This window comes from Wyeomyia smithii, chromosome 2 (assembly GCF_029784165.1).
Source record: "Wyeomyia smithii strain HCP4-BCI-WySm-NY-G18 chromosome 2, ASM2978416v1, whole genome shotgun sequence".
Lineage (NCBI taxonomy): Eukaryota > Metazoa > Arthropoda > Insecta > Diptera > Culicidae > Wyeomyia > Wyeomyia smithii.
Window position 1 is genome coordinate 33,886,843 of NC_073695.1, and position 25,852 is coordinate 33,912,694.

At 37.6% G+C, this 25,852-nt stretch overlaps 1 protein-coding gene across 3 annotated transcripts in view; it reads right to left on the bottom strand.

The window, feature by feature from the left end:
- The window catches only part of LOC129720979 (semaphorin-2A), a 248,267-nt gene that overhangs the window by 73,103 nt on the left and 149,312 nt on the right, over positions 1 to 25,852 (bottom strand). For all 3 annotated transcript variants that reach the window (XM_055672969.1, XM_055672967.1, XM_055672968.1), the window contains one exon: positions 20,327 to 20,414. In XM_055672969.1, coding sequence (XP_055528944.1) covers positions 20,327 to 20,414 — 88 coding nt within the window. The remainder of the gene's footprint in view (positions 1 to 20,326; positions 20,415 to 25,852) is intronic.

A 25,852-nucleotide genomic window follows, 5' to 3' on the forward strand; every position in this document is an offset into this window, starting at 1 on the left:
AAAGAGAAGAGACAAAAGAAAAGAGAGAAGAGAGAAGAGAGAGGGGAGAAGAGAGAAAAGATTTTCAAAAAAAAATGGAACAATAAAGGAGAAAGTTATCAGTATTCTCCTACAAGCCAAAAAAGATTAATAAAAAACAAACAAGGTCAACACAACATTCATGAAAACGTTCAAGAGGACGAATTGAAAACATTTTAAGCAGAAAGAAAAAAAATCAATCTTATTTCAACAAGTTTTTTGAAAAACGGAAATTTTTTTTATAAAATTAATCAAGAATGAACTAAAAACTTTTAAATGTCTCTAAAAGGCAGAAAGAAAGCATACAAAATATATGCTGAAAAACATTCCTATTATCCAGAGAAAGTCGAAAATAAACCAATCGAAAATATTGAGTGACTCAAAACACGTTGAGAAAAATACTCTAAAACACATCTAATAGAAAAAAACCAAAACGCAAGCAGCTGAAAATTTTCCTTCATCAGGCTCGAACCTTTTTTTATTAAAAGTCACGTTTTTAAATAACAAATAAAACGGTTACTCTAAAATTTTGATAAATTTTTTTTTTCAATGCTGATTAAATGTAGCTGTAAGCAAAGCATGATAAAAAAAACATACCACTCACATGAACTAAATAAAGAAATGTTTCCTAACGCGGCCTAACAAGCATGACAATAAGATAATCTCAAACATATCTTCAACTTCTAAAAGGCAGAAAGAAAAATAAACTATCAAAATATAGCCAAAATATCTGTAAAATATAAAATATATAGAGCTACAAAATTGGTCTCCAATAAGTATCTAATAATTGAAAAGAGCAACTATAAACCACAAAAAAAAAACTCAAGGAAAAGCTACATCAAGCTTAATATAAAATGTATAAAAACTCTCGTAAATGTAGCTCGAAACATTTGGAAACACTTCGAACGGGTTTGAAAGAATAAAAAAAATCAGAATTTAGTTCAGAACGGTTGAAAAACGTCTCTATGGCTAGAATAAGCTAGGCTAGGAAAAAAAATTGAAACGGTTTTATTGGACAGAAAAGGGTGAAAAGAAATATAATCAAAATTTAGTAAAAAAGAACCAGAAAATGCTTTCAGGTACGTAAGTAGATGAAGAAAATAAGAATTTGTGAACAATTATTCAAAAAAAAAAACGGACATTACAGATAGAGTACTAGGTTTTCTGAATTAATTAAAAATGCTTAATAATGCTCCTGGAATCAAGAAAATAAGAAACAAAACAACAATATATAACTCTAAAGAGTAGAGTGAACCAGGAAAATTATTCAAAATCAGCAGGTTGAAGAACGCCTCTAGCTGAAAGAAAAGGACAAAGCAGAAATTGTTTCAAAATTTAGCTGGAAGTGGTTCCAAAAGTGGATGAGACAAAGAAACAAAACTAACTCTAAATTTAGTTCACAGCTAAGTTGAAAGTGCCTCAAGGAACTAAAAATAGTTTGTATTTATTGATTTTCAAATTAGCTTTAAAACCAGTTAGAAGTACCTCTGTCAACGAGAAAAAACAAAAAAAAGGAAGATAACTCATTTTATTCGAAATTTTTTAAAAGTTCCTTACATGTAGTAAAAACATGTTTGAAGAAATTTACCAAAAGAAATTGAATTATTTCAAATATAGGTGACAACGGCTCCAAAACTAGAATATCTATAATTTCTAATATAGGTCAATATATTTTTTTAAAGCTAATTTCCATTTGGTTGGAAAAACTGTCGTGTCCACGTGGACATTATCATTATAACCTTCCACCCTCCTGTGGACAAGTATGGATATTTTATACCCGCTATTCTCTCCTAAGTAATGCACGCGGAATGTGGACGGTTCTTTGGGATAAGAATTAATATTGCAATAAAGGATTAATGTTGCCATTGGAATATTCATTTACAACTGAAATTGGAGTAACAATTTCCGTTGAAAATCCATTTGGAAATGAGATTTGGAATGAAATTTGAGTTTGGAATTGAAATTGGAATGACAAAAAATTAAGTTCGAATTGTGATTGTAATCAGTAGTGGATCACAGTTGGGATTGAGAATATGATTCGGTATGAGAGAGAGTTTAGAACTAGAATTGGGTTTGTGATAAATAAGGGATTTATCCAACTTTTGAAAAAATCCCTGCTTTATCCAACTTATTCAGAAAGATTAATTTTTGCAATCCTACGTTCTCATCCAATGCTATCATTTTTTGTGATAATGCTTCTCGTAGTTTAAAAAATAATTTTCTCAGAAATCAAAAAACATTGATATAATTTTTATTTCACTGCAAATTTCAAATTTATCACGAAAATGTGGTGAGAGATATCTAAACGTAAAATAAGGCTGATACAAATTTTGAGTAGTTTTTATGTCCACGGTTATCAAAGTTAGCTAAGGGGAGGGCAAGAAATAAATAACACTGAAAAGAAATAAAAGGAATAGCCTTAATAACAAATTGTGTGCAAGTAAGGACGTTTGTAACTTACATGCAAAAGTGTGTTCAAATATCATTATTATTATCATTATCAATCATTTGGCTTGCCTATTGATGACACTTTTACTGTCACTGGACTTGTTTGTTGCTAAATTAAGCATATACGCTCTTGAACTTTTTTCTCCTTCCAATTTTCAACATTTTTGAAGGGGGTGGGGGCGGGGGTGACATAAAATGAAAATGAAATTTGTACCGGCCTAAGCAAAAAAAGCAGTTAATGAATTTAGAAGGGAGATTAGAAAACAATATCCAACTTGAGAAAAATATGGACGAAATAATTAAACGTTTAATGCTATTTAAGGGTAAATTGTGGTTGTGAAAAGTTCTATAAAATCTTCCATCGAGCAAGCCATCGTACGACTCTCGACTATAACTGGATTTCGGTTTTATTTCGCGGCCGAATTTAATTTTCAATTTCACAATTTCCCGAAATGACATTTAATAAAGTTTGGTACGGTTTTATGGAGATTTTCAAGCGATTTCAACAGTATTTAAAAAAATAATTGGGTGGGAGAGTTCGACTGTAGATGGTATCAATAATTGGGAAATCCCAATTATTAAAAAAACAATATTACTATTTTAATCTGGTTTGAAATAAAATCATACAATTTTTCAATGCGATATAATCATTTCTAACTTCGTTAAAGTTTTTCAACGTTTTGTCTCTAGTTTTCAATTTAGAGTCAATTTCCCTTTTCACTGGTATCTGCAGTTCACTTTCTGTTTTTGCTCTTCCATTTTTTCTCAGTTCCCTCAATGAGTTATGATGCTCACGTCAGAAGATTTTATAAGAAAACATTCTGTCGCATTCTGTAAATGATGGAAATGTATATTTTTTTTTTGTAAGATTTGCGCCACTGCGACGATTGTTATGATCTTTTGTGATGGAACGTTTATAACGTAACTGCCATATTAATATGAGCTTTTGAATAACAATGAGAAAAGTATAGGAATAATGAAATAAAAATTTCAAATAAGTTCAAACAATTTTTTCTTTCTTTTAACTGAGGGAAATTGATAAGTTAAAAATACTTATCCAAAAGCAGTCTTACCATTTTGGTAAAATTAGAACTTATGGAATTGAGCACGCAATTGTGGGTCAATTTCCAGTCAAGCTTTTTTCATTATGTTTTTTCTTTATAAATGGTCAGAAATGGTGAAGCCATGAAATAAATTACAAATATTATTTACCACCAGAACCTGCTAAATATGGCGTTCTTCATATTTTTTCCCAGTCCTACTAAGTGCAAAGCATATCGCTACTGATTGGCACTTTCTTATTGCCTGTCGTCGCAAACTACAGAACTGCACTAAAAGCTTCCCTGCTTTCGTTTGTTCCGAGCAAAGCGGCGGTAATTTGCAGCCTCCCGCGCGCTCGAATGACTTCTAATGTATTTGGTCAACAGAATTCGATGAACGAATTTCGATCCTGTTTAAACAGAACAAAGCAAGAATACGCCGATGAAAAAAAAAAATCATTCTCCGTTGTGATGAATCATGCGCCGGGCTGAAATCTTTGGAGCGTTTGACGCTTTCCTCTGTCGTCATCCTGTTGGACCTGGAAGCCGGAAGGAAGAGAAAAATTCTACTCTGGAATGGGTGAATGGGCAGCAAACTGGAACCGAATCAATTTATTTCTGCCAATTGGGGTGTGTAAACATGGAGATAATAAAACCCGAAGAAGCAGGACACGGAACAAAGACTTGCCTTCGGCTTGCCAGCATACAATTGCGTAAAGGTTGGCACCGATAATGCCGCCATGCCACAAGCACACAACCAACCAGCAGCCATGGGAGAAGTCGATTTTTGACAAACACAGATTGGGTCCCGTTTCATTCAAAAGCGGTCGGGGAAATGCGAATCGGTCGAGAAAAAGAAAGTTCCATCTGAGTGAATTAAAATATGTTTTACAGTCGATTAGCTTCTGAATACATAAAACTCTCGTCCCACTACCCCACATATTCATGTGAAAGCTTTCCGTGGGCCGTTCGTCACTAGCGATAAGCCTACGGTGTGGGAGGGAAGCGCGACGACCCAACAACAATCTAACTTGGGAGAAAGAAAATTTATGTTCACAAATCGGAAAACGCCATAAATTTCGTGCTCCGACTTTCGCCTTCGCTCGACGCTCTTCACCCGCCCCCGCCGGGCATGCGTTTCGTGGGACCGCTTCGGTCTTTCCTAATCTATCGCCTCGAAGGACTTCAACTCGAGCAAACAAATAATTGAATTTTTCGCTATTTTCACAAATAAATTTCGCTGCTCTCGATGCCGGCTCATCTGGTGAACGTGGACGTGGCGAAATGGAAGAAAATCCCGTTCGTTGCCTATCAATTGATTTGTCAGTGCGCGAATTAAATCATGCATTCCGAGCGGACAGAAAACCCACATCAGCCAAAACGCACCCAATAATCGGAACGAGTTGTTTTACCATATTGCTCGCAGCCTGTCGGCATCGATCTGTGCAACGTGTAGGAAGACGCTGAAGGGGGCAGATGTCTTCATAATTTGCATCATTTATTTTACAACTGAGTGACTTTTCACTCGCCTGGCTGATGGGTAGCTTTTGCCATGATTGGATGATTGTTTTCGCTCAAAGCCAGAACGAAGGGAGAGTGCCTGCGGGCATCAAGATAAACCGGAAGGAAGTTTCCGATTTCTCAAGATGATAAATCTGGGAAAGTTAATTGATGGTTGTGTGTATTTGGTCCAAGGGGGGAAAAGCTGGACGCAGCCAAGCGTGTAACAACTTGAAATAGTTTGCACCAGATCTCTGGCCGCTGGGCGTTTTAACTAGACTTCCGGCAGTTTCAGTGAGAACACGTTTAGTTCTACGAGGGAAAATCGATGATTCGACAGCTTATAACTCAAAGTAGTTAATGATTTTTAACACAACTAAAGATCATACAATTTTGCTCTTGGTACGATCGTGAAATTCTAGAACAGCCATTATACGATGAAGTCATTACATGTCGACATTTCGATATCAATAATCGTAGCGAATGTTAAACAAACAACTTAATCTAAAACTTTTTTTTTTAAATTGAGTCGGTCCTGAATTCAGAATCGATAACTGGTTCATCGATGGTTGGCCGCAGTGGAGGGAAGTCTTCACAAAACTTTTATTGCAAAGTGTTAATCTACCGTACGTGAGAACGGAGCTAAACAACATGTGCTCTAGCTCTCGTCCGACAAGAGATTTATGAGCACTTGAGCAAAATTTCCTACATATTCGCAAAATTGAGCGCCAGCCGAGTTTCGTTCTACAAGGAGCGTTGCCATCGTTTTGAGAACAGCTTTTAGTTCACGCTGCTAAACTCAGAAATGCACACCAAGAACAGCAGTCACATCGCGCGGTCCGCTTGTAATTGTTACGGATTCTGGGCAATAAATTCTCTTTATTTTCGCCATCGCCGTCCAGAACACCGACGGTTCTTCTACTCAGACGTCCGGAAGACACGTACTGGTTTTCTCCACCCGGAATCCAGCGGCGGCGGACTACGGCGGTTGTTTGTACAGGGTGAAATAAAAACGAAAAACGGAAACGAAACTTCAAGTGCATCACGTTCCGTGCAGTAATATTGCAACCTCTGACAATTGATTGCATTAAATTTAATTGTCTGGCGCTGGTGGCGTGGCAGTATTGGACCCCGGTTAATCAACTGCTGCTGCGGTCAGGTTTTGCGAGCGCAAGTTGGCCGGTTCCAAATTGTCTTGCAGGATGTGATGCCCGGAACCAATTTCGAAGTTGATGAGATGAAGCGGATGGAATAGAGATGAGTTGCTGAGCGTAACAAAGTTTAGTGCATTGTTCGCTGAACAGTTTTTCTTATGATGCCACTTTATCAATTATTGGTGGTTCGAAAAATTCAAATGAATTCAATCCAACTACTGTTACAAAATGTTTACTGACTGATGTAGTTTTGTTTATAGTAGACGTGACTAAATGCACCACATATAAAACGAATAGAAATAATTGAGAAGCACTTGAAATGGCACTCGAGAAAACAACCTTGGTACGCTTCTATTCGCGTTAATTTACAAATGTGTTCCTAAAGATTCCTGTATTGTCTCTTACCGATTCCAGACGGTCGACAAAATTATCAAAGATGACAACGACGAGCTCCTTAAATATTGAAGTCCCAGAAGTAAAAGTTTTTCGGTTTTTACTTTGCATTAGTAGTAATTGGAAACTACAGTCCCTCCACAATTATGGGTCAGCTACAATGATGGGTCGCTCTCACGAAAATACATCTATTCTCACGAAACTGAGAATATTTCCATCAGCCGTGATATTTCTGTAAACTCAGTTGTAACCTCATTCATACGTTTGAAATGATTCAAATTTGCAAATGTCATAAAAAAAAATTCTACTCGGTGCGTCAATTGTGGGTAAGTCCATATTTCAGCTATTGTTGTTACTTTTGCATGATAATGCATCACGACTGAATAGTTTAACTTATTATCAAGCTTTCACAACAATAAAACAACTTTTTTGAAGGATTTTGATGATTTTAAAGAATTAATGATTTTGAGTGCCAAAAGTGACCCGTTATTATTAAGGTTTGCAAAATTCCCGGGAATCGATTTCCCGGGAAACGGGAATGAAAAATCTTATTTCCCGGGTATACCCGGGAGCCGGGAACGGAAATTTTTTTTGCAACAATGAGATTTTAAATAAGTTCATCAGTAAAAGGTAACAAAAAGGAGGATTAAAGGTCCTCATGTCGCCAAACAATCGCTTCAGATCCGTTGACAATTTTCCGTCAAGCTCAAAAATGGTATTTCCTTCTGTAAAACCTTGCTCAAGTCCACTGAATCACCACTGATGTTCGATTTCTAGAATACTTTGAAATCACCAATTTCACCTCTTGCTACATTTAATTGAAAACTGGTGTCCGATGCTTTGTTAAGTTTGTTGAAGAGAAAACTGAGTGTTAGGCAGGTAATGGACGAGGAAAATATTTGCTATATTTGGTACGGATTTTTTGGGCAAAACATGTTTTACACTACAGTAAATATTTACTGTTTACTTAACTGATAGCAAATCTATTCGCTATTTTTTTTTTATTAATATATATTTGCTATGTCATTACACGGTGCGGTTTTTTCTAAATAAACTTCGTCTTAAACCTAGTTTTCATTAACAGAACAACATTTCAAACCCTTTTGGTTTGTATCACCATTGATTGGAGCGTAAGATTCCGAAGAAGAATTTTGGTTGATTAACTTCGTTATTTCGTTATTTCGCCATTCGGTGGTTTTCTGTGACCGAGACAAACCGGAAGGAAACGATAAAATACTAAATAATCAGTTCAATACGACTAGAAACAAGTCAGTCTTAAACCATTTGAATGCCTACTAATTAACATGTAAAGATGATTTTTACGTTTAAATACTATATTGACTTTGAGTTTTATTGAATGATTCATTTCAGGTCGCACCAGTTTGACGTATTCAATTTTATTGCACTATTGCATAAGAAACTATAGTAAATCTAACAAAATTTTTCGTGGAACTCGGGAATCCCGGGATCCCGGGAATCAATATTTCTGTTCCCGAGATCCGGGAATCCCGAGAAATCGTTCCCGGGATTACAAACCCTAGTTATTGTGTCTTTTGCTAGTAAGTGATATTTTTCTTCTCAACCGATTTACACACATCTTTTGCAGTGAAACTAATGGTTGATCGAAAGTACACATCAGAACACAGAAATAGACAGTAAAACATTGGTATCATTTTTCCGATTTTAAATTTAATCCTGAACATTCAGCCAACACGTTGATTGACCCATAATTGTACAAGCACTGTACAACTTGAATGTGAAATTTAATCAGTATAAAAACTCCTGGATTGTCAAGAAATTTACACGCCTTGAGCCGTTAGAAGCGTTTCGGTAGAAGATCCACAATTAACTGAATCACCTAGTCTTCTCTCTCCATCAGATGTGAGAGCGGCACTCAGTTACAAAAAAACTTTCACAAGGCAGTGTGTGGTTGATCGAAGCCTGTATGGAGCATGGTGCAATAGTGAAGGGTGAACGATATTGGTCTCAGGGTAAACTACCTCCCCAGTAGTTTAACTGGGGTTCGAATCCCGTCTGGACGAGGCAAATTTTTTCTAAGTCTAAATCACACCCTCAGCCTGTGTTCATTTTTCGCATCCTCGAAAAAATCACATACATTGCCTACTTTGCAACTTACAACGACACAACGTGTTATTAGGTAGCGTGGCTTAGAGCTCCACTCTTCTAGTTCCATAGTTTGCCTACACGAAATGCGTTTCATTTTTCGTACATTCGTATTACATACGGAATAAAATCTTTTTGCGTCTTGCGTAACTGTGAAAATGATGTAACTTGAAAAGAGGCGGAGTCACTTACAAAATAAATCTGGAATAAATACAGCTGGCTTGTTAGGCCAGCATCGTATCTTGAGACCATCTGGGAGACTGAGTCTAGAATAAATACCACGAGCAAAACACGAGCTTATAGTTGATTGGACGCTTCCTTTCCTTTCCGGATCCCGGGAACAGAAATATTGATTCCCGGGATCCCGGGATTCCCGAGTCCCTCGAAAAATTTCGCAATATTTAATATAGTTTTCGACACAATAGTGCAATAAAACTAAATATCGTATCGTAAAGCGAAACTTATGTTGTCAAAGAATATAGCAGCTTTATTTGTTGTCTTGTTCAGTGAACGAAAAATTGTCAATTTCAGTAAACGAAAACCGTCCAATGTCGTTCTATGCCAGTAAGTTCACTACTGAGCAAATGGTTGCTCGATTTTTTTTCTTCATTGATACAAATTTTCGAAACCTGTAGGTCGATGGAAAAATTTAAAATCCGTAAATCAATGCGACCAGAAATAAATAATTCATCAAAACTCAGTCAGTTTTAACTTGGGTCGTGGCCGCAATTTCACATCAAAAATCATCTTCGCAGGTTGATTACGTAGGAATTCAAATGCTCTAGAATTGACTTATTTACGGTCGTATTGAAGTGATTAGTTAGTATTTTATCATTTCCTTTCGGTTTGTCTCGATCTTCTACAAAAAAACCGCCAAGTTGCCAAATAACATTCTAGTTAAAGAAGCAAAATTCTTATACGGAATCCTGCTATCTAATCAATGATGATACCAATTTCAAAAGGGTTTGAGGTATTTTTCTGTCAACAAAAACTAGATTTGCGGCAGTTTTTTTTTGAATTATTCGCATCGTGTAATGGTATAGCAAATATATTTGATAAAAAATGATCAAAAAGGCTATGCTACCGTTGGAGCAAACAAAGTTTTAAGAAAATATTCGTTATAGTGTAATAGTATAGCATACACTAGCCCGAAGAAATATTTTGGTTAAAAAAAATCAGTATCAAATAGAAGATGTTTACCTCGTTTAAGGCCTGCCTAACAATCAGCTAACTCTCCAAAAAACTGAAAGTATTGGACAATGGACACTCCAGTTTCTATTGAAATGTAGCAAGAGCTGGAATCGGTGTTTTAGTAATAATATAGGAATCGAACACTAGCGGTGATTCAGCGGACTTAAGTAGAGTTTTACAGAAGGACAATACATTATTTAGGGTTCAAGTAAATTTTAAGCGGATCTGAAGCGATTAATTGATGACTTGAAAACCCTGAAAGCCACTCTTCTGCAAATATTTGCAACACAAATTGATGCGAATTTGAATAAGTTTTATTTTTTATTTGATAACTAGTTTAACGTTCCCGGCGATGCTCGGGATCAAAGATTTAAAAATTGAGAATCATTTTTTATATTTCATTGATGCATTAGTACAACATACTTCAAAAATATTTCGCATCGTATACAGTGCCTCCACAATTATGGGTCAGCTACAATTATGGGTCACTTTTACACAAATACGTCTATTCTCATAAAACTGAACAATTTTCATTGGCAGTGGTATTTTTTATAACTCAATTGTAACCCCATTCATACGATTAAAATGATTTAATGTTGAAAATGTTACTAAAAACAATAATTCTGCTCGGTTGCAATAAGTGAATCACCCGTAATTGTAGTAATGTTACGTTTTGCGGTGCACAATTGTGGGTCAGTCCATATTTTGGCTTTTTTTATCACTTTTGCATGAAAATACATCACGATCTAATAAAATAACTTACTATCCAGCTTTTACAACAATAAAATAACTTTTTTGATGGATTTGGTGGTTTTATAAACTCAATGATCTTGAAGGGCAAAAGTGACCCATAATTGTGTCTTTTGCTATGCAAGTACTATTTTTCTTATTAACCGATTTACACGCATCAGCTGCAGTGAAACTAATTGTCGATCGAAAGTATACATCAGAATACAGAAAGGGAAAATAAAACATTCATAGTTGATAATTTTTCTGATTTTATATTCATTTTTCAACATTTAGGCAACATGTGTATTGACCCATAATTGTAGAGGGACTGCCAATATTCTAAGAACGCACAGAACGTAAACTTTAAGTCATCATTTAGAATCTCGAAATGACGTATGGAGTTCCACTTTCGGAAGTATTGAAATTGTTGGTCAAATACCACTTTAGACTATTTTCCTTGAACCGAAAGTCGCCATTTTGGAAAATAAGTGGGTCCATCCTAGTTCCGATTATACCTATATTGAGTGAAATTCGGGCAACTCTACTATCGTTTACAGTAAAACCTCTTTTCGTGTCTCTTTTGAAAGAAAGAAGTTAACGTGAGAAGAATTGCACATGAGCATGACCAGCCATGCTTAGGTTTCCTCTACAATGAAATCTAAAAAGATGACATGTGTGTTTTTTTTTTCAAAATGATAAAGGTTTGTTAGTGTCCAAGGAACACGTCTGAGAAGAAGTGAAGGTTTTCTGATAACTCACAATTGTGCTTTAATTCACTAAACTACGTAGAAAATAAAAAAGCATGAGTTTTAATGCTAAAGTCGCCCCTTAATCGATGTTTAAACTAATGAAATGTAGTCTTTCTTCCAATCAATCTCCCAAGATATAGTTTGAATAAAAGTAAAATGAAAGTGAAAAAGTTAATCGAATCCGGTATTGTGTTACTATCCACATTTGCAAAAGTTGTAGGAACAATGAACATTTTATTTAAAAAAAATCACATGATATCGCTTTGAATTCTGACATAAACAAATTAAAAAAATCATGGTTTTCCATTTTTCACGTGATTTCCTCAAATAACTTCCCTAACCTTAACAAACATTTCATTGTAAAAAAATCACAGATCATAGCTTTAAATTTTGATTTAAAGGCAAGTCATGAGTTTGCATGTTTCACGTAGTTTTGTGAAAAATTACTCAAGTTTTAGTAATCATATACCTATTATTTTTCCTCAAATGTCTTTCCTGAACATCAACGAAAACTTTAATGAATAAAGAATCATATGTCATCGCTTTGAATTTTGATTTAGAGACGATTTGAGCATGAGCATGAGCATGAGCATGATTGACCGCCCGCGGTTGCTACTCCGTTATTGCCAGATCAGCTGTAATTACACAGAGAACCAACAGATGATGCTTGGGACCAACATGCATCCTCAATGTGTAAAAACTGGTGACCTTAATCTTTATATATTAGGCAATACCAGCGCCGGCCGCATCCGAATGCAGGTCAAAGAAGGAATTTGTATAGGAAAATGTTGACGTGATACTCGCTTATTGGAAGCCGAGAACACCTCTGCACTTCCACGAGAAATCACTGGGATGTTGGAGAAAGGGCAAGGTACACAGCAGGGTTCGTTTTGGTAAACGATGCGCTGATTTCGAGTGTCGGGTTCTTTAGAACAAGTATCGCGCGAACAAGTTCATTATATCCGTCACGATATTCATAATGCGGTTCGAAGTCATTCAGTTTGACAATGTAACACCGCAACAATAAATCGTACGCAAGGATACTGGACCTTTGATCAAATTGGGACAACTTCAAATGATATGATATCTCCTCGTAAGGTGATCCTCTTTACACCGAAATCAGTTGCGCGTTGTTGATCTATATGTAGATAATTCGACCTCATTGAGGTACCGACGCGGAGTCTCTAGGGGTTCGGTCAACCGGACATTTTCTACCTAACAGATCGACCAACGACGTTTCTCGTATACACTTTGTCTGCTCTAAAAAAACGATAAGATACCGCGAAAAACGCTTATTACGAAAACTAACCATGAGTATATTTCTAGCTAAACGTCGCGATCCTCTGCGTACGACGCACGCGATGTAGCCCATGCTACTCGTAGCAAACAGCTATTTGTCGATCCCGAGTCAATCCCAATCCCGAGAAGAAACGAACGCACGTCGGCCGTCGCGATTCTTGGGAAGGTATACATCGCGTTTTCGTTAATCGCGATACTTATCGACCGGACGAAATCTTCGGTTAAACAGTCACAGTGAGACATGAACAAGTATCTGGGTATACCCCTCGAAATCATTATATTCCGAAAACGTAATATAAGTAAAATTCTCCCGAGCCGGAAACGCGGTTTACATCGAAACACTACGACATTTCACGCCGATTCTATCTTAGTTGTCGATGCGAATGTTGCCTATTAAATAGAAAAATTGGCAAAGTTTCATGCATACAAAGCCTTATTAATTTAAAAATGAAAATTTCCATATTGACCATCCATCGAGCTAATATAGTCTCAAGTTTGTTAACAAAATGCCGACCTAGTCATTATTGGAACACAGTATACAAAACATAAGCAGCCCAAAAGCTAGAAAAATCGAAAAAGTGGAGCATAAGATTTCATGTATTATCCACAACCATTGCTTTCGAGGTGAACACATGTTTGGCTGATAGAACCCTACTTGAAGCCTGATCGTGCAAAAACGTGGTAGATGACGGATTCGAGGCATACTATGCGTCATGTTGGCTCATTACTAAGTTGAGCTACTCATTACCTTGGGAGTGATCCGGTTGGAAAGATAGAAAAATGGCAAAGCTTGGTGTATCTAAAACATTAAGTGCAAACATCAGGTGTAGATGTACATACTAATCCAAAGTCTTAAAATTATTGATAAGACCAAACCAATCATGATTATTTCAGGCTGACTAAATAGTCATCAGATGTCAAACTCAACTTTATTGAATTTTCTATTACCTGACATGCGAGAGTCAGTGCGTTCAAAAATCCATTGCACACGACATATCAGTGAATACATATCAATTAATCTATTCCACCATTAATTCTAATAAACAATACTATTACACAAAACTACACGAGAAAAAGGCTCCAGAAAAACACCTTAATTGCACTCTGTTTTCAATTTGGACATTCAAAACTGTAACAGTTAAACATTTATGACGAGCACAATTAAAACGGCGTGCTACGTCGTTCCGCAAACTGGCAACTACGTGGTATTCGGTGGATCATCACATGATGTGAACCATATTCGAACGCGGACCATTTAGGAAAATAAATATAATACCAAACGCAAATCGTGTATGTCGTATCGAGCCCATTGATAAGTTAACTCACCTGACAATTCTTAGTGCTTTTACTTGTGGGAGAAAAAAGTAAAACAGTAAAACATCATCGCACAATCTGGTTTGCAAACAAAAAAAAACTACTCGCAGCCGAAAAGCTACCACACCTCGTGCACCCAACAGATCACACATTCACACTTCTGCCAAAGTCCAAAGCCCGCTAAAAACCACTACACACAGAGCCTATGCATTCTTGATACAAAAAAAATAACATATACTCATCTGTTTTATTTTGGTTATGCCTATGCCAGCGAAACAAACGCCGACTAGCACAGCGCAACGCTACTCTCTCCGCTCTTCAGGTAGTGCAATTCTCTTCGATCACACCACCATGCACTCCATTTTCGCACGTTAATAATGAACCGCTAGTTAGCGCGACGCACGAAGTTGGCACTCACACTCACGCAACCTAACTTGCCTTACAATTTTCAGTTTGATTTCGTGGATAAATTATGACTTCCACTCAAGAAACACTGTGTTTTTCACAAAACCTTCACTTTTCTCACTTAGATGAAGCATCACAGATCACAACTTTACACTTTTTAACAAGTTTGGCCCCTAAAATCACTTATAAATCAATGACTTTAACGGATAGCTTCCGGGGCACGTATTATCAGTTAGCCTTGTTGCCAGCCTCCTTTGAATTTTGATTTAGAGACGATTTGAGTATAAAAAGCCTTAATGATGCATGTTTTACGTAGTTTTGTGAATTATATCTCAAATTGGAGTAATCAGATACCTAATTTTTTTCCTGAAATGTCTTTCCTGGACATCAACTAACATTTCAATGAAAAAAGAATCACATATCACCGCGAATTGATTTAGAGACGAATTGAGCATAAAAAGTCATAATTTTGCATATTTTACTTAGTTTTGTGAATAATATCTCAAGTTTTAGTGATCAGATACTAATAATTTTTCTTCGAATGTCTTTTCTGAACATTGACAAACATTTTAACAAAAAAGAATCATACGTCATCGCTATAAATTTTGATTTAGAGGCAAATTCGGCACAAAAAGTCATAATTTTGCATGTTTTACGTAGTTTTGTGAATAATATCTCAAGTTTTAGTGATCAGATACTAATCATTTTTCTTCAAATGTCTTTTCTGAACAATGACAAACATTTTAATGAAAAAAGAATCATATGTCATCGCTTTTAATTTTTACTTAGAGGCAAATTCGGTACAAAAAGTCATAATTTTGCATGTTTTACGTAGTTTTGTGAATAATATCTCAAGTTTTAGTGATCAGATACTAATCATTTTTCTTCAAATGTCTTTTATCAACAATGACAAACATAAATCCCGTTTTGCATGAAAATTTCAGTTCTTGATCAAATTGTTTTTTATTTGTGTTCTGAAGGGTTTTATCGAAAAAAATTTAGGAAAAAAAATTTTTTCTGTGATGTTTAATGGGCTCTGTCAGTCAAAAAATTGAATGCAATGCTAACTGAACCATGCAAAATATTCAAAAACAACCCCACTTAATTTCAATTAAACTTAATTTCATCGACCACTCTAACACTATCAAACACAAGGCAAACAACATGTTAGGGTTTATTAAACGCTTTTGCTACAATTTTCAAGACCCGTACAATATCAAAACTTTGTATGTTGCCTATGTGAGGTCAATACTAGAATACTGTAGCATTGTGTGGTTTCCTCGTCCTGGCGTACATGAAGAAAGAATAGAATCAGTACAAAAGCAATTTTTACTATATGCTCTTCGTAAGCTAGGTTGGACCTCACATCGTCCTCCGTCATATGAAGCACGTTGCATGCTGATTGATATTCAAACATTAAAAGAACGGCGAGAGTATGTGATGGCTCCAATTATAAACGATATCGTTTCGCAGAACGTTGACTCAGCAGTACTACTTTCTGAATTGAACTTTTATGCACCCATTCGACAACTTCGACACCGTAGTTTATTTGCTCTTAACCATCATCGTACGGAATACGCAAAAAATGGACCTATAAATAGTATGATGAATTCTTATAATCAACACTGAGAAGCCATTGACTTTACGATGTCCCGGTATAAACTGAAACAGTATTTCAAGTCCTTGAGGCTGAGGACACAAAATTAATTTGTTTTATGTATGTGTATAGTTTAGAAATAAATGTAACCAGTCTATATATATCATTGACGGAATGAATAAATAAATCTAGAATTTGATGTTGATGATTGGATTTAAATAATGTCCGGATTTGGATCAGAAATTGAGTTTTTATATGAATTAGGATGGAATCAAATCTAGTTCCGACCCTAATTTTGATAAGAATGTGGATTGCAAGATGAATGTTGATATAGATCTAAATATGGTTCGGTGTTGTTTTGGTCTTAAATCTGAATTAATGTTCTCTAGTCGCGGTTTTTTGGTCCATCTATTATTTAAATTTATCTTAATAGGGGTGCTTTTTTGAAGAGGGATGTACATCTAGATCTGGATCCTAATATGAATTAGAAACCAGAAGGATTTTGATCTGATCAAGAAAATGTTGATCTTAACGTGAATGTTGATCATAATTTAATCATAAATGAAGATAGGAACCCCAATCCGAATCCTAACGTGAAACTTGATCATGAGCAGGATCAGAACCGCATTAGAATTTAAATCTGAAGCTGTATTTTAATGTTGATCTAAAGTTTAATTAGGATTAGTATCGGGACCTAGATTTGGTTATGTTGCTGAATAAGAAAGTGAGTTATGATCTGGATCTCATTTTATTTTATTTGATTTGATTTATTTATTCAATTCATCCAACCTTTTGGGGTCTTAATAAATATAGGGATGGGAAAAGGCCCATATGAGTTCAAACAACACGTCCATTCTCAAACGAGCCCTAAAAACCCATCATCTTCTCAAACATAAATTACAAATTATTCATACATATAACACAATTATTTCAACTATAAACAAAAAGAAAAAAACAAGTCCCAGTTGGACACACTAAAAATTAAACATTTCAGAATGCCTGTTAACTTCTTCAGCCATAAATCTAATGGGCTCATTCATGCCATAGTTGGTTCGTTGGAAACTCAGACGAATCAGGTTGAATTGTCTGCTCGGACGAGATGTGTCATAAATTGATGTCAAAATTTTAAGAGCAGTGGTTACTTTCAAGCACTTTCGTCGTTATTCAAGGATTTGCAGACCTATCAGAGCACAACGATCCTCGTACGGTGGAGGATTATCCGGATCTCTCCAAGGTAAATTCCGAAGCGCACGACGAACAAACAATTTCTGGATACGTTCGATACGATCAGTCCACACGTCGTAATGCGGATCCCATATTACGCAGGCAGCTTCCAAAATCGGACGAACTAATGAACAGTAGAGTGAGCGCAGTGTACAAGGATCGTTGAAGCATTTCCCAATTTTGAAAATCATTCCTAATTGCTTGTTGGCCTTATTGATGATGGATGAATAATGCTGATTGAAGGTTACTTCTGTGTCCAACAAAACTCCCGAGTCTTTGACACAACCATCAGAGCGATCAAGAGTTTTCTCGTCAATAGTATACTGAAACAATATTGGTGATGTTATACGATAGAAGCTGATAACATTGCACTTTTCAATACTAAGCGTAAGTTTGTTCCTGCGACACCAAACGGCGAAAATATTTAGCAAGTTCTGCAGTGTAATGCAATCATCAATCGATTTAATAACCAGGTGAATTTTAAGATCATCAGCGTAATGAAGTCGGCAGCCACGGGGCAACAGAAATGTGACGTCGTTGATAAACAAGGAGAATAACAATGCTCCTAATGTGCTACCTTGCGGGACACTTGACTTATTGCAAAACCATTGTGACTGCGATGCTCCAAGTTTTACCGCCATACGTCTCTCACAAAGGTACGTGCTAAACCATGCAACAAGTCGATCCGAAGCACCTTAACGTTTCAGCTTCTCCAACAAAATATGATGGTCGACACGATCAAATGCTGCCAGGTCAGTGTACACCGCATCAATTTGAAGGCGTTGATCTAATGTACGCAGGCAATGTGACGAGAACTCCAGTAAATTAGTCGATACCGATCTGCCTGGAAAGAAGCCATGCTGGGAGGTGCTAATATAATTCTTCACCCGAAAGAAGAGGTAATTGTTCATAATGGACTCCAAAACCTTCGAGCATGCACACAGAGAGGTAATACCCCTGTAGTCTTTTACGTTTAGTTTATCACCTTTTTTGAAGACAGGAAACATGTAGGAAAACTTTCAGATGCTTGGGAAAGTGGAGGATGTCAATGACAAATTGAACAGAAAGGCAAGAGGAGCTTTCAGAGATTCGCAGCAACTTTTCAACAAAACCACAGGAATTCCGTCTGGGCCAGGAGCGAAAGATGGCTTCATCTCTTTAATTATCAGTTCGACATCATTTTCATCAACAACGAAAACATCCGCATCGAATCTGTCGACTGGAACGTCCTCCAAAGCAGTTGCAATGTCTTCAGCAGACGTGGTTTCGCTGCAGAACACACCACCATCTTCTTTCCGTTGAGATTTTATGTAGTTCCAAAAGCCCTTCGGATTTGTCCGGAGATTTCGTTCCACACGTTTGAAGTAGCGTTTGTACAACTTCTTGTTAAGTTTTCTATATAGACGACTGGCCAGAGTAAATCTCGAATGGGTAAGCTCACAACGACTGTTCCGATACGCTCGAAAAGTCCGTGAACAACGACGTTTCAGCCTCTTAAGTTCTGCATTACTCCAAGCTGGTGTCCGTCGTGGCTGCACTACTGGGACACAGTCTGCTATGATACGCGATACTATCTCGGTGAAATATCCCGCAGCATCATTTATACAATGAAATCTGGTTTTAAATGTGTAATTGGAACTAGTTCTAGTAGGATTTGGGTTTAGATTCGGATCTCAATCTAAATCTGGAATTTTATGTGGTATACGATTTTTTCAAATTTAGATTTAAATTTGACTTTGGCAGGCCTTGAAGCAAATATAGCCACTTGACTTCCGTAATAAAAGTTTGAAGGAACTGACAGTTGTAAATTTTCTTCAAATGAATCAATGCTCGCGACAGTTAATGCGATCATTCATTCTAAAGCATACAGTATAAAAAGTGATATTTCTAAAGCATACAGTATAAAAAGTGATATAGAATAAACACCTATTTTAATGAAATGAAAAAACTTATTAGGTTTGGTTTGGTGAGTTTAGTTCTAAAATTTGTCATTTGGCATAATGCGCCTATATCAAATAAATCGCTGTTTCGCAAGCAAGCTCAATATTATAAACATATTATGACATATTCAACTCTAGATCAGATTAAGCAAGGTAATCCAAATTAATTCGAGCTAGTTTCATCTAAACCATGATTAAACTGATGAACATCAAATTTTAACGCCGTAATAGATAGCAGCAACTATCAACGCAACCTACAGCCGCACCAAGTGTGTTTAAGCCGAGTCATTTGAATGTGTTCACGCGTCAGCCACAATCAGGATTTCCCTCTACTGCTGCACGCAACGGTAAACACATCGCTGGTTCGTTTTTTTTTTGCCGCTATCCCAGGCCGCCTCGTTGCGATACAACAGCATAGAACACAGCATAAGAAAAAAGACAAACTGTACGCTAGGATTATTCAAATCTGATTTAACGTTGTTTGCAAATTATTCAGTACGGAGTGCAGGGTGACCGAATTTACTGCAGAAAGGAAAAAACAAACTTCACATACTTCCTCAGTGATTTCATCGGAAAATGTTTTGCTTCAGTTGCTTGTACTGCCGGCAACTGCTAATGAAAATTTTACAAATTCCCCATATCGTGTCATCTCGGAGTAACCCTAGTTTTAAATGAGATTAACTATGTCTAGAAGCATATACAGAAATTCCACCCCCGGTTTCCCCTTAATGAGACACGAACTGGCAAAAGCTGCTGCGGAACATTATGAGACAGTGTATACTCATACATTGAGCTAAACAGCTAACTAGCTTCGGGTGGGCTGGAGGATGGTGTGAGTACGTGGAAGGAAGCAGGAATGACACGATATACACATGCTGCAAAAAGGGTACGGTATATTCATTGCCTCCCGGCGGCAATGGCGGTGCCTTCCACCACGTCGCAACAACAAAGCGGATTAATTATTTTATGTAATTAAAATTTTTACAATCCTTTTCAATTCTGGATTACTTTTGCCAGCAGCAGCCGTGTGTGACCGTAGAAAATGGTGTAATATTCAAAACACTGAGAATGGCACATGTGTGTGACGACGCTTGCCGAAGAGTAGCTGTTTTTTTTTCGTCAGGCAACACCAAATATTGTTAGTATTCGTTTCCCTGTGAGTCGTCGTCTACGGGTCTACGTTTGTTTGCGGTATACTTACATTGCTCCCACATAGAGAGAGTCCCGTTCCTCGTCCAGGTGAAACGTTCGGTAGTAGAACTTCCCACACTGAAACTCCCGCACATGATCTGGAAGAGGGAAACGAGAACGGAAGATCCGGATTATTTAAACGGTTCAATGATAACTGAGGCATGGTTATGTTTGTTTGTTTTCAGTATCGAGTCATTACATCAAACTTTTCGTAATGCAAAAATAGTACGGTGAAAGTTAAACAAACTTCTCCAGAATAAACTAGATGAATAATTTAGTGCTTAGGAAGCTTTGAATTAGATAAAAACAGCACACAGGTGCACTCAATGTTCACATCTGATACCTCTTAAAAACTCACTAAGAACACCAAAATGTTTGGTTACTAACAAAGAAAAAATGAAATGTGAATCATATTTTTCAAGTACAATGTCGCGGGACAGATCCACCAAGATACTTAGGGACAGATCCCGGGCTCAAGTCGTAAAAATTTTGAAACTCAAATGCGAAAACTCACTAGTAGCACTTTATGTTGGTTACGAAATCCTTCTTACCACCTCGAACCAGTTGGACAAATCGAAAACCAAAACGTAAGCTTTAACGACCGAAACCTGGGATCGGGAATTCGTAACGAATGGCCCATAAATCCCGGAAACACAGAGTGGACAAAGCCCTGCCAGCCAGTGGAGTTCGATCTAAAATACCGTATATTTCATCGCATCGAAATAGCACGTACCTGACCAGTTTCTTTCCTCTCGCGCGTTAATCCAACCGTCGCTTTTTCCCGCGGAAACCCTCTGGAGAACTGCTACTGTCGCTAGTACTGGTCAAAATGGTCACACTAAGTCACCTAATTAGGGGCTCGTTTTTATTGGATTACAGCGGCGCTCTATTCGGAGGGGTGGCGAGCGAGAACTTCTTCGACGCTACAATTTTTCTGTGTAAAGGATTAACGCTTCCGTCTGTGTGCGCTTGGGTCCATTTCCGCATACCGGCAGGCAACGCTTGGTTGGTCGCACAAGGCAGCAGATAAAGTTAAGCTTTTTGCTCGTTTCCTCTCCGGCACCTCGTTCCGTCTACCGCAGCATCCACCGTTTATCGTTTGCTAGCGAACTTTTTTTTTCGCCTTTTTCTTCGAGTCATAATTTTTCTTCCCACTGCGGAATTAGTAAATGAGAAAGAAAGACCACTAGTCGTCGTCTCTATGGGCGGTTCGTTCTGCTGCGGGGGGAGAGACTTCCAAACCTGCTCGGAAAGCGAATGGATGCTGTGTTCGTTGAGGCGGAAAAAAGTGTTCCCTGGCTGTCGCTTTGTGATGTGAACCGAAATAGCACACCGCGCACCGCGTGGATCGATAACGAAAGATTAGACGACGACGACGGCCATCGGAGGGACGCTCGAACTCGGAATGGCACAAGTTTTCCGCTGAAGTAATTTGCGCTGATCGATAAGTGTGGAGCACGATATCAAGGGGTGTCTTTAATGTGGAAACTGTTGGGTTTCACTGGTGGAATTTTTGTTGCAAAATATGTGACACACTCCGGTGGACCGGTGGACGGGATTGGCTATAACGGTGCCGTGTCGTAAACTCAGCCAAAGCCGTGTGATGGCCGGAAAGTGACTACGTGATTGACATGAATCTATCCCGAGGCCGACATGAAGCCAGCCAAAATAGGCTGCCTTCTATTTATAATTCAGCAGAAACCAAACTTGACGGAGTGATATCTCCGAAACATAATTACGTGCAGGGAATATGTCCCGCTAGGCTCCCGGGGCTTTCGGTGGGTATGTCCCTGGCACGTGAAGAGGAAATGTTGTTTCCTCGAACACAACATTCAACGGCATCGTCAAGTGCTTTCATGTTGTGATACCGCGATATCATCCGGTGTTGGCTGATGCCACTTTTAGCCCACTCGAAGCCACCCCGGGAGCTGGAGCTGGGTTCCGGAACGGGTTCAGGTTTTGCTCTCGGTGACACACAGCCAGTCAGTCAACCGGAGGGAAAGTTCCTCCGAAATTAAATTTATGCCGGTTTTTGGTGTATGCATCTCTAATGGATTCTCGCTGTGGTCTCTTTGTTTATGCACTCGGGCGTATTTTCAAAGTCGGGCGCTGGCTTTGACGCAATGGCCTCCCATAAGCACAACGGGTGTACGCTTTGCAAACTTCGAGGGTAAACCATGCGCACCGGTTCTCCGCTGTTGACTATGGGTCATAAAAGCTTCGGGGCGGTGCGTGACTGATACGCGATTCGTACCTGCTAATATCGGTGTTACCGGACGCACAACATCCGTTGATTAGCGAATTCCGTATCGGAGGCCGATAATTTGTGTACTCCCAAATTGACCGGGTCTAATGATGAGGGCGCGATTGCACACGGCACCGTTTGCATCGGTTCGCTTTCGATTAGCTCAATTGCTCAATGCGATCGCTCGGTAGTTTGTTAGGGTTAGGCGCTAGGAGCAGCACATTTGATAAAAGTGTTAATATCAGTTGATATCATGAAATGAGATGGTAGAAATTTTTCATGTTGATGTAGCCGTGTGCAGAGTTTTCATTTTGAAGGAAATTTAGCCTGATTTGATTAAAAAAAGGTCTCTAAATATTTTGGCACTACGTTAGTTGATTTACTTATCTAAATTAACCGAATGCAGGGTCACAATTTATGTTAGATAAATCAATGAATGTGATTTTATTATAAGGCGCTCCAGTGCCCCAAACTACTGCCTTGGTGAATTTTGAGCACATTGGAATGCTACTAAGCTTGCTTGGGTACCCAAAAGGAAAAAATCCAACAACAACTTTTCAATGTCTAGCAAGCATTTCTTACGTGAAATTGCACACGAAACAATTTTTGTTAAATAAACCTTTTTTCCTTAAGTGTGCCAATTTTGAAAAGTTTGAGAGCGGCTTGGGCAACAGAATAATTTATCTAAAACCCAAATTAATCCCCCTAGCGGTCAGACCTAGCCTTTCTCATTTAAACTTATTACAGGCGAGCTTCGATATAAGGTACATTTAGATTTTTAATTTGTACTTTATATCGAATTGTACCTTATATCGAATCATGAAACATTTTCAACAAAAGGGCTTCAAATACTCTATTTTGTTATCATTCGTCTACGTATGGTTTATTTCGGAAATAGAATCCAACTATAAGTGTCACCCAACTCGTTTGAAGTATAGTTTTTTTGGCTTATAAGGCCGAGTGTGATAATTTGTTTCCAAAAAGTATGCCATCCAGAAAAAAAAATAAAAAAAAATAAAGCCGTTTTGTTATTATTACTATTTTTTTTAAACATTTATTTACACTCACACTATTTTTTATTGGAACTACTTCTTTTCTTCTCGTTGTTATTTGTTTTTTGGTCCGATGTATAAGCACAATGAATATCTGCTCACGGGTTGAGAAATTTTTCAATAATTTCCCCGTTTTTCAGGATTTCGGAATCTGCATTTTCCTTGTTGCATTTTAAAATGTCCGTTTGAACTTACTTTTTTTAAACATAAGGGTGGCCCAAAGTTGCACTTTGCATACTTGTTTAAAAGGTGGAAAACGTGATCGTCAACCTGTTGAGTGTAAAAATGTCTTTAAATGCTACATTCTATTCGAGAAAGTTTTTGTTTATCTTAAGGGGAAACTTTTGATGCGAATAGAATTTTGATTAATCTACCTAAAAGTGAGATAAAAGGTCAATTTTTTTTTACTTGTCAAATCAAAAAGGATTCTTTAGCAAAGTTTTAGGTTATCTTATGTAGAAATATTACTGAAGACGCTTTGGTTATATAGAGTTTTATACACACATTCTTAAAATGTTTGTAAATCAAAAAATAACAATCAACTTTTTGGGGTATGATTTCAGAGGCTTCTATATTCTGAACACTTTTTCCTATTTTAAAAATACATTATTCTGCCGAACATACCTTAAGCATATTTCCATCTTTGTCATAGGTTTCATGACTTTTTTGATAAAAAAAGGCTGCTTAGAGGGTGTAATAGTGCGGGTTTTTCTCCAGGGATCAATTCTTAAGTTAATTTTTTATCAGCTCCTTCGTTCCTATCCATGTTAAACCACGCTATATCATGTTTTTTAAACAACAATAATTTTTGGACGAGTTTTAATCCTCTCGCTAAGTGTGACGTATTGAATGGACACTCCCTAAATGATCAATAGTAACCAGAGACGTTGACAAGATAACCAAGATATTGTTCATAGAAGTTTCCCTAAGTAAAAGTCCGATTGCAAAAAAAATCAATAGGGTCTTATGGGGTAACTAGACCTTTCATGAGACACTGATTTTATGAAAATCGGTCCAGCCATCTCTGAGAGACATGAGTGAGATTAAACAGTCTCCAGAACACGTTACTCTCCATAACTTTTAAACCACATGTCCAATCTTTATAAAATTCGAAAGTTAAGGGTATTTAGGCAACCCGTTCATTTAAAACCAATTTTGTTAAAATCGATTGATCAGTTTCTGAGATAATGAACCTTCGTTATTTTCACAATTTGGTAAATAAAGTACAAACTAAAAATCCCAATCCCTGGCTCTCAGATAGAAAATCTCTCTTTTCGTCTTCCACTCTTTCCGAATCTTGGAAACGTGCACAAGAATCTGCGAGATGCACAGTGGTTATTTGCACAACTCTGAGTAGTTATACGATCCAGGCCCCTTCTATCGGAATCACTTATTGAAATAATGTCTCTGTCTTTGAAGCAAAAAAAAAAAAAAATTCGAGCATTGACCCATAACACTTAAAGAGGTAAAAGTGGCCTATAATAGTGGGAATTGTATGAGCATATCATTTTTTTTTTTTTTTTCTTCACATAACATTTATTTGACACGGCACAAATACAATTTAATGTTTAACGGCGCCAATTATATCTGATGACTTAAAAACTAAAGCAAATTTTTTATCCTCGCTGCCGACTACGAGCTGAAATTAAGTCTAACTTAAAACTAGCATGGGATTTCCAATCAGTGTTTTGTTGTTCAATGGTCGTCTGATAATCGTCGAATGGCATGTATGGATTCGTTCTGCTGAGCCACGATGTCGTGAGTTGGGACAGAGGCTCGTAGTCCTTGGGTCCTGGTTCTATTGTGCGGGGTCTGGTTGCTGGTTTTGTGCTTAAGGTTCAAACGTGTTCTTGTCGTTTTGTTGGGTGTAGACGGAGGGGAACGGGACTAGACTGGGGCGTGGATGGATTTCAGGAAAACGTATATAAGGGACATGTAGGATAGGTCACGGCTCGCCAAGACATCACGAACAGGAACAGCCGGCTGTCTACCCTCGGCCTGCAGGGAAGCTATTAATTTAGACCTGGCGTCACGGTGTACAGGGCATGACCAAACCACATGCTCTATGTCGTGATAACCTTCACCACAGGCACAGATACCACTTTCCCCGAGCCCAACACGACGGAGTAGCGCGTCAAATCTATAGTGATTGGACATAAGCCGGGACATCACGCAAATGAAATCCCGACCTACATCCAACCCCTTGAACCACGGGTTCGTCGATACTTTGGGGATTATG